Here is a 10,070-nt window from a genome sequence, read left to right as displayed (position 1 = left end):
CTATTTTCATCAGAGAAATGTGCAGGGTATGCAGATGCCAAGGTAGGACCCAGCTGGTGTCTGTGAGCTCCCAAAAGGGCCTTTCATCCACTGGAAGCCCCCACTAACTGAAAAGGAGAAGGAACCCATTTTTGCCTATTCTCTCTTCTCCATGCCACCTTTCACATTGCTCTGGAGGGGCCCCCAACCCTTTGAAGCCAATTTTCCAGGGTGTGTGCTGGGAGCTGCAATGGATTTTTACTTCTTGAAATATGGCAACTCTAGAATACACAGAAACAGCCTCCCCTCTTCTTCCATTAGTGGAGGCATCCACTGCGTCAAAAACCCTTCATTGAACATAAGGGCAGAGCAGATTACACAAGGAATACTTTAAATAACCTTGATTCTAGGGTCCACATATTTTACCGAGGGTGAGATATGTCTGCATCTGTGTATAAGCTCAGCTTTTCATTTATCATTAAAAGGAAAAATCAGCACAGTAGGAAATCTCCATGTTGACATACTCACATTGGCGGCTTAAAAAAAAAAAATCTAATCGGGGAAGGAAATGACCTTACAAGTACAATTTACAAGGCTAGGTCAACAGCCTCCACTAGGCAGCAGCCAGGCATGATTGCCTCCTCATTCAGGAATTTTTACTTCTTTCGAGGATTTTAATCTAGTCAGCCACTTGCAACCTAACAGTTCCAACAAACATTGTCCTCACTCATTTTGGTTTAGAGCTTTTATTGGTTTTACTCCATACCCCCATATTCAGATGATCCAGTATGACCCTCTAGCCACACCCTTTAAAAAAGGTACTATTTGCTTTCAAAATGTGCTTTCAAAATGTACTTTTTAAAATTTTAATTGGGAAAAGATGAAGAAAAAAAATCTATTGTTTTAAAAGTTTTTATCTCATTATGGGCATTTTCAGACTGCCAATTTTTTTGGATGGGATTCAATTCAAGTTGTGCACCTATAGTTGATTTGAAGCTCTTGCACAACAAACTTGCTTCCCCCAAAGTTCAGACTTTTTGTAATATGGAAAGTGACAGGAAAATCTCCTGGAAAGTGTGGGACATGACCTGCTTTGATTCACCATCTTCTAACCTCCCCACAGACAAATAAGAATGAATGTTCAATAAACAGACGACATTGTCTAATCTCCCTGCAAATAAATGAGGATCAAGAAGCAGAATTGTGTCTCTTGAGCTTATGTCAGTGGAAAGCTTTTTTTTTGGGACAGAAAAGCCAAGGCCCATTTCTCGCTCAGGGTGATGCCAGCATTGCCCCAAAATGCTATGACAGTTCTACTTGTTCCTATAGCAACTTCATGAGAAAGGCAAGTATTGACATAAGCGCAGAGTCCATTTTCACGAGCTTCAGGGTTCATGTTGAACTGTGTTGAGCAGATTTGTAAAATAGCCTTCCCTTCAAAAGCCCAAAGGATAATCACACCCCAGAGAGATCTGTGCAAAAGCCTCAAAAAGCTGGTTTTTAAGGAACTGTCCAGTTCCTTAACTATCCCAGAAGTCATAGTCAAGAAAACCTCCTGAGCTTTGGAAGCAAGGGAGCACTACGGTCCCTGAGCTGAGCCACAGAGAAGTCGCTCCAAGTGACTGCTTGCTGATAAAAGCCCTGGAACAAGGCCAATATAAAAATAAATGATGGCAACCCTACTGTTTTAAAGTAAGCCATCAAAGTGAAAATTGTCCCATTTCTTGTGGCTGAAAGTTTGTGCTACCCTAACAAGTTTCAGGTTTGTGCAAAGATGCTATCGGTCTGTATGTTGCATGGGATCATTAGTAACCCTCACATTGCCAATGAAAAATATACTGCTGGTGGAGAATGCTGAAGAATGAAGGTTAAAAGCTCAAAGAGGCTGAGGAAAGGAAGAATTCCAAACCGTCACTGTGTGGCAATATTGGGGAAGGAGCAAAGGGTCTCCAGAAATGTGTTACAGCTGCAATTTTACAGCAAGTCCGGGAAGAAAGAAATGCAAAACGGCTGCTATTCCACAGAGAGTGACATCTAGTCCTTCGAGCAACAAGCAAATCGCTTGAGTGGTGTTTTTAATTTTTGATTTTTTTGGTATTCTAGGGACTAGGTGGAGTTTACATTGTTTCATTATACAAAGAGGGTGCAATTTGTAATGACCAGCAGAAGGAAGAAAATGTACCCTCCTCTTTATACAATTTCTAGGTGAGATGGGAAGGGACCTGATGCAGTTTTAAGAAAAAACAGCTTAAAATCCAGGGAATCCTGCATGAGAAGGACCTTCCAAATGAGAAGAGACAAGTTGAATAGATGGATTATAGCACTGCCTGCTTAGCATTATTTGATCTTCTGCTATGAAAAAAAGGGGTTCTTTGCATTTCAAAACATCCAGACTTCTGAAAGGATAGCAGCACTATAAACCATAAGCAAAACCACCTTTTAAAGAAACTGCTGTGCATTCATGTGGCTATACTTGAGTATTTATGATGAACTGGTCAAGAGATTTTTATTTAAGTCAGAACAGAGAATGTCAAATATCAGGCCCAGTTTGAACCAGTGGATAACAGACTTGTTTTGCTACAAACTGCTCTTGCAGAGAAGCAGTGTCATTAAGTTCCCCTTCCCCCCACTGACCTTGAAAAGTGTTTGAAAATACAAAAACATTTTAGAAAATATGCACATACATTTGAGATTCTAATGATTTGTCACCTGAGTTCTGGATCTCATTATCCAGTTTCCCCCCACCAACCAAAGAAATAGAACAAATGTATTCTTTAAATTATAAAACAACATTCTGTGGAGCATTATTTTGGTTTTACTCGTCACTGAAAAATCAGCTTCTATTGAGGGTTTTCAATTTGGGCACAAGGAACATTAACAGGAAAAAATATTGACTAGTTGTTCCAGAAGTGTACTGTACTAGATAATGTGAACTTAAAAAGTTTCACTGGCTTGCTCACCCCAAAATCTTTTTCTCTTGCTCAGCAAACCTAAGACATGGATATCATATTTGAGGATCCATATTAGAAGCAATTATTCAGCAGATCACTGTAATTAAATTAAATTTATCCTGCAGAAATCCAGTGCTTAACAGCATATCTATTTTGAAAGCAATGCCGCCATGGCATGCAAAGCAGACCAGAATGTGTTTGTGTGCATTTATTATATATACATATTCATTGTATTTTATATTGCAAATGGTGTGGGTTTGGTTTTTTTACAAAAAGAGCAGACATAAAGCAGGCACAAACTGTTCCTAGCTCCTTGATAGGTAATCTAATGTAAAATGAATTGACATATACTAGAATCTAGCTGATGCTCCCATGAAACCAGACAAAAAAGTCATATTCCTTCTGTCTAACAGCGGAAGGTCGTGATACTTTTTAAGCAGGCAGCAATCCATGACAGAATTCATCATGATAATGAATTGTTCTGTTGGCAAAAAGAAAAGAGAGTTTTGTGGCACCTTAAAGACTATGAAATTTATTGTGGCGTAAGATTTTGTGGACAACATCAGATGCATAAAATGCTATCCTCTGCTGCAGGCACATTTATTTATTTATCTAAAATATTTATACACCGCCTTTCCTTTAAATTCAGAAGGCTTTGATCACAAAAGAAATGACAGCAAAAATACAAAATAAAATATCTGCCAAGAAGTCTGGGCAAAGTAGCGAATACAGTCAACTGTGACCAAAGGCCAGCAAAACCCTAAGAAATACAGGCACGGTTGGCGGAAGAAAGAATTGTAAACAGTGAGGTCGGAAGGAAATAAAACATAGAAAATTACAGACGGTGATAATTATGTTTTTAACATTGTCGATTTACAAAAAAGAAAGAGAAAAAGACAGAGGTGCTGACATGCAGCTGTGCCAATCCGGTCCGCAAGGGACAGCGCTGAACCCCTTTGGCGTCTCCAGCTCCAGCGGCTTCGAGGCAGCAGCCTGTGGGCAAAGAGCGCCACCTGCCGTCGCGAAGGAGATTGGCCCGAACCCATAAACCCCCAGCAGAAACTCTGTTCCGCACATCAAATGAGAAGTGTTAAAAGACCACAATCCCCTTTTGTTTTGTTTTTTTGCTAAATGGTTGAACGGTTGAGGGGAGCAAGCCTCTTTCCATGAATCATCCACAGCATTCATGCACCGTCCAGGTCAATGCCCGATGAGCAAAATGTATTATTACTGGGCTTCATTTGCACTGTCCGCCCCCCTTTCATTGTTCCCAGGGGGCGGACCTCCGGCTTCCTTGGGGACGGGGGTGCACAGGACCTGGGGGGGGGGGCTAACTTCTGAGTCGGTGTGCCTGGGGATCAAGGTGCTCACGCTAGCAAACAAGGCTCGTTAATTAAATCGAATGGAAACCCACGCTGCCATTCAAGGAAACGGACTCGGCTGGAGACACAGTGGCTGGGTATAGATAATAAAATCATTATTATTATTTCAGTATTGTTTTGGCAACGTTGCAGACAGACGGTGACCTAGTATACAGAAAAAAGCAATCAAATACAAAATAAGACAACCTGCAGTCGGGGTTCCACGTATAGCTCTGGTGGCAGTGACCCAGTAGTGCTTTATTCAGCAAAGCAGAATCGACAATAGCAAAAATGTTGGATGGGAGACTACATGGCAATCACTGACTCCTGCCGGCTATATGTGGTATTTCATCATCTTTTGTCTCCACCGCAAGGAGAACTTCAGCCCTCCAAAGCGCAAAGAGTTAGCCCTCTTTTGGATTCACAGAAGCAAAGTTTCATTTATTTATTTACACCTGTGTTCCAGCTGTTAAGAACTTACTCTTCCTCACCCACAATTCAACCTCCTGAGCGCAGAGCGCTTGTGTACAAGGCTCATAAGACACTGGGCAGGGCTTAGATGCAACAGCTCTATGGTACAGCCAGGACTGCTTTTCCTATTTCCTGACGGGCACTGGGCTCATCTTGCTGACAACCAAGTGTCTACCAAGATTTCAACCCTGCTGCTTTGTGGTCCCAGGCTTTGACTCCTGTTCACAACCACTGTGAGAGAGAACTGCTTTCTTACCTATGAGTGTCTGTCATAGCAGGTGGTTAATTTATTTATTATAATTTATTAAATTTCTATACAGCTCTTTATCCGAGGAGCACAGGGTAGTTTACATTTTTTAAAATTAAAAAAAACCATAGTAACAAATAAAAGCAATACCCCTTCACAGTTTGAAAGGCCATAGATTACTTAATTAGGAGAAGAGAAATGTTTTTGCCTGCCAGGCCAGCTTCCCTGGGGAGAACGTTCCACAAACGGGGAGCCACCACAGAAAAGGCCCGTTCTCTTATTGCCACCACCCACCCACCTACTTCTCACGGAGGAGGCACACGAAGAAGGGCCTCATTTCAAAGAGCTGCATCTCTGAGAGAAAGCAGGATCTAGTGCAGTGTCACAGATGGGGCTGGTCCACCTGTAAGGCATGGTAAGGTGACTGCTTCGTACAACAGCATCCACAGGGGCAGCAAATCCCGATATAAGTCTTTATGGGATGTCACTCTCATAGCTGTGCAGACTGTGGAGATCCACCTTGGTCATCTTGATCAGCAGGCAATCCCCCCTCCCCTGTTTTTGATGTAGATCTTAATCCACCCCTTCTTCTCTGGCAGGGAAGGGAAGTTCCATTTTGTGGTTCACCTCATGTGCCAAAATGTCTTGGGCTGGCCCTGGTCATAGGCCATTTTCATCATCAGGCTGCCATACCCCTGCACAGAGCAGGTCCTCCTCTTCCTCCTCCTCCTGGTTGCTGCCTGTTCACTCTCCTTCTCCCAAACATGCAAAATCCCTCTGGGTGAGCTGAGCAGGGGTGCAAATGGGGCCCTGTGGGAATGGGCAAGGCGGTGGTTACAGAGCAGTGGTTACAGCAGCAAAGAGGCTCTGTGAAGGACCTCAGCATCTACAGGAGCGCTTCCATGTGGACGATGACCTGGCAGAAGTTGACCAGTCCTTACAGTAAAACTGGCACTGCATACACTTGTTCTCTGTTCCCCTTCTGCTCAGCACCACTGTCCTCTGCCTCCTTGTGGGCATCTGCACCAGTGGCAGACAGGAGGAGGAAGAGCAGCAGCAAACACCCCAGGGTGTGTGAGAGAAGGAGGCCAAGCCACTTTTACTTCATCACCTCCGCCTCTAGGTGAGGTTTGGGCCCAGGTGGTAGAGAGAAGAAGCCAGGGGAAGACACAACAGGGTGATGTAGTGGCTAGAGTGTGGGTCTTCAGGACATGAGAGAGACCAGGGTTCAAATCCCCTCTGGGCTATGAAGCTCACTGGGGTGTCCTTGGGCCGGGAACTGCCTCTCAGCCTATGCCTACCTCACAGGGCTGTTGTGGGGATAGAATGAGGAGAGGATCATGGAGCCACCTTGAGCTCCTTGGAGATGAAGGTGGGATATGTACGCAATAAATAATAACGAGAGGGGCGGGGAATAACACAAAGGGAAGAATTCTCTGGGAAAGCCAAGCATACCCTTGACAGCCCTAACTGCTGGCTGCCACCCCACCCCCTCCGCACCCCACCGTGCAAGGCCCTGCCTTGGGCTCTGCTGTTGACCAGCAGCAGGAGAGACAGACGGGAACAGGCAGCAGAGGCAGGCCAGTAGGGCCTCCAGGGAGGTGGTTTTTTTGGAGGGGGGGGGCTCCAGGAAACAAAACGGGGAAAAACGGGCCTCCAAGGCAGCGCAGCACAGCTGACTGCCCCCCCCCCCCGTGGACATCGGTGGGAAAAAGCCAGAGAGTCAAATATGACTCAGTTGCTCCACTAGGCGGCAGCAGCAGGAAGGACTGGCAGCTAACACCTCCAAACTCCACACCCCCCCGGGGGCTGGGCGATGGGTGGGTTAAGGAGCTTTCCTGCCTTTCAGCAAGGCTTGCACAGGTTTGGAGGGGAACCCAATTTGGGGGAGGGGCGTGTTCGTAGTTAATTATCCTTTTCAGCAACTGATGTCGGTTGCATGGCAGTCCGGTTTTGCTGTAAGAACCGCAAACTTCTGGGCAGATCACGAGCCCCACATGCGCAAGTGCTAAGGCCATCCTCCACACACACCCCTGCTTTTGCTGCACCCTAACTCCTTGCATATTCGATTTTGTTCATCAGGCTAAAATGCAAAAAACAACAACATAGTACTAAGAGTGTTGTGCGCTCAGGTAATTCCCAATTCACGTAATGCTACATGCATTATTTGTATGTGTATTTTAACGCACGGTAAGATTATGTTCTACCATGTTGCTGTTATTTGTTTGTAAGTCGCTTTGGGATCTTTTGAATGAAAAGTGGCATAGAAATAAAATCCATCTATCCAAACCCTTTGCATATTTTATATGGTCTGCCAAGCGTGCATTGACTTACAACACGGGTGGGTGTTTTTTTTTAAGGGGCTTGAATTGTGGCGGAGCTTGTTTCCTAATTAAATGTTCTTATACTTGGCGTGCTATTAACATTACTTTGTTAAGAAGTTGGTGGGAAAACTCGCTGAAGACAAAAGGACTTAAATATGCCACAGAACAAACTTCTCTCGCGTAATACACTGTGGCTTGGTTGCACTGCGCATGTAGCTGTCCACTTCCTAAGCAGAAACAGCCCCGGTCTGTATCTGGATGGGTGCCTACATGGGAGTGCAATGTGCTGCATAAATATTCTCCCTTTTGCGGCAACTTTTTCTTCCTCTTCTGGCTATTTTATACAATGCAGTGGCGTTTTAAATACAGCGCTGGCAATCCAATATTTATATCAGGCTAAAATGCAAAAATTAAAATAAAATACTTTTTTCTCTTTTTACCGAGAGTGTGATGTGCTGCGTTCGGGCAGTTCCTTTTATAACACCGTAGGAGGCGCTGTGCCAATGTAAAAAATAATGACTATTCAACGGTAAAACAGTCCTTATTTGTGTGTAGCCTCCCTTCCCAGCTGAGGGATCCCCGCCCCCTCCTGCTTGCACGCAAGAAGGAATGGGATTGGGGCTACTCTGATGGGAAGGGAGGCATCCACCGCCCACTCTCGGCAACTTCTTCTCCGCCTTCCATGCGCACCGCTTCACCACCACCACTACCAAAGAACCACAACTCAGGGGCTGCCCAGGATCATGGAGAATGGAGATAGACGCCTCGGGGGGAGGGAAAACGTGGCGGTTGAGGTGGAGGCTGCAGCCACCCCTCTGCCACTGCTATCGCTGCAAAATCAACGTCCCAAATGTGTAACAATTAATTAATTAATTAAAGCGTTCCCGGATTCAATGAAAAAAATCTGGTAACCTTAGGTTATACGCGCCAAGAACCTTGGCTGAAACAACACGATTCCCCCCCCCCCCCAGCAGCTTCACCTTGAGCACACCTGGAATTTCAGCAAAATTATGCGCATGCTTCACTTCTTTGGGTGTTTTTTTGCTGTGGACTCGCAAGGGTTTAACCACGTGCTACGAAATATCTACAGAAACCAGGAGGAGGAGGGAGGAAGGAAAGTGGGGGCGGCTGCCTCGGACTCCGCTTCGCTTCCCACCCTCGAGAGGGAGGAGGGGAACCGAAGCTCCTGCTTTTGAAAACAACGTCCTATATCCTTAGAGAGGAGAAGCCAAGGAGACCTCCGAAGGGCTCGGGCTGGCAGAACCGGTGCAGAGGACGCCTCACGTGCATCCCCACGACCAAGGCTTTCACGCGTGCGTGTCCATAGACTAGCCGGCGTTCGGGGCCGTGACGCGTCGCCGACCTGCGCCGCTGGCCAATGAGCAGCCGAGTGGCGCAGGAACCTAGGAGCTGAGCCTGTGGTGTCGTCACTTCCTCCCCATCCGCTCTTGGGCAAGCAGGCGGGAGGCCGCAGCTCCTGCCGCCTCGAGGCTCCTGCGCTGGTAGCCAGCGCCATGGGCAGCTTGCTGCAGTTTCTGAAGTTGGTGGGGCAGCTGAAGGTGAGCAGAGACCCCGACTGGCTGGTCGGGAGCAAATGCGGGGTTGGGGTGTGTGTGTGTGGGGGGGGGTCATTGCAGCAGTTTTGCCCATCTTCGCGGTATCGTTCCCCAAAGGTGCTGCTGCACAAAACCCCCACGCATCTCCTCACCTCCCTTTTTTAGCGTCGATTAAGACTGCAGTCCAAACCCCACTTACCTGGGAGTGAGCCCCATTGAATGCGGTGGGACGTACCTCTGAGTAAACATAATAATAATAATAATAATAATTTATTTATACCCCGCCCACTAGGCTGGGTCTCCCCAGCCACTCTGGGCTGCTTCCAACAAAATATTAAAAATACAGTAGAATATCAAACATTAAAACCTTCCCTAAACAGGGCTGCCTTCAGATGTCTTCTAAAAGTCAGGTAGTTGTTTATTTCCTTGACATCTGATGGGAGGGCGTTCCGCAGGGCAGGTGCCACTACCGAGAAGGCCCTCTGCCTGGTTCCTTGTAACTTGCTTCTCGCAGCGAGGGAACCAGGCAGAAGGCCCTTGGCGCTGGACCTCAGTGTCCAAGCTGAATGATGGGGGTGGAGACGCTCCTTCAGGTATACTGGGCCGCAGCAGGGTCAGGACTGCAGTTTGCAGATTTTCCCTGCAGCAAATCCTGTTTAGCTCAGTGGGATGTACAGTTAGACCTGCGTAGGATAAGGCTGCAACCCTAAACACGCGCTTCTGCTTAGATTAGACTTGCTTAGTACAAAGGTGCATACGATGCTTGCACCTGGTCACCTTCTTAGCTGGCTGAAGGACTTCTGTGTTCTGACTCTGGTTTAGAAACCTGGAGACCAGATAGCATAGAAATAATAAGGAATCTGTTGCAAAAGGGGATGGTGGTAAAGCCAAGGGACACTGGAGGAAAAGTTGGCCAGCAACGAAAGTGAGGTAGTTTACAAGTAATAGAAATATTAAGGAAGCAAGGGGAAATAGCAGTTTGTGGATTTCCTAATAAATTGCCTCTGTTGCCTTGAAGAACCTAAAGACTGCAGTTAGTAGTTCTGCTTTGCAGTAAGCTTAGTAAGATAGTCGTTAATATGATACAGGCAGGATCTCTCAAAGTTCAACATTTCACACCCAGTATACAAAACTATCCACCTGGGGAACTACGAAGTAAATATTTTATTTCTGGGGCACAG

General features: G+C 46.0%; 1 protein-coding gene across 5 annotated transcripts in view; it reads left to right on the top strand.

Moving 5' to 3' along the window:
• The first annotated feature begins 8,739 nt into the window (after positions 1–8,739).
• HDDC2 (HD domain containing 2) overlaps positions 8,740–10,070 on the top strand; it is a 36,346-nt gene continuing 35,015 nt past the window's right edge. For all 5 annotated transcript variants that reach the window (XM_080999783.1, XM_080999780.1, XM_080999779.1 and 2 more), the window contains exon 1: positions 8,740–8,892. In XM_080999783.1, coding sequence (XP_080855909.1) covers positions 8,848–8,892 — 45 coding nt within the window. In that variant the 5' untranslated portion in view covers positions 8,740–8,847. The remainder of the gene's footprint in view (positions 8,893–10,070) is intronic.

This window comes from Podarcis pityusensis (genome assembly GCF_964106645.2).
Source record: "Podarcis pityusensis genome assembly, chromosome: 3".
Lineage (NCBI taxonomy): Eukaryota > Metazoa > Chordata > Lepidosauria > Squamata > Lacertidae > Podarcis > Podarcis pityusensis.
The sequence above is the reverse complement of the archived record's forward strand: the minus strand, read 5'-3'. Positions and strand labels throughout refer to the sequence as shown.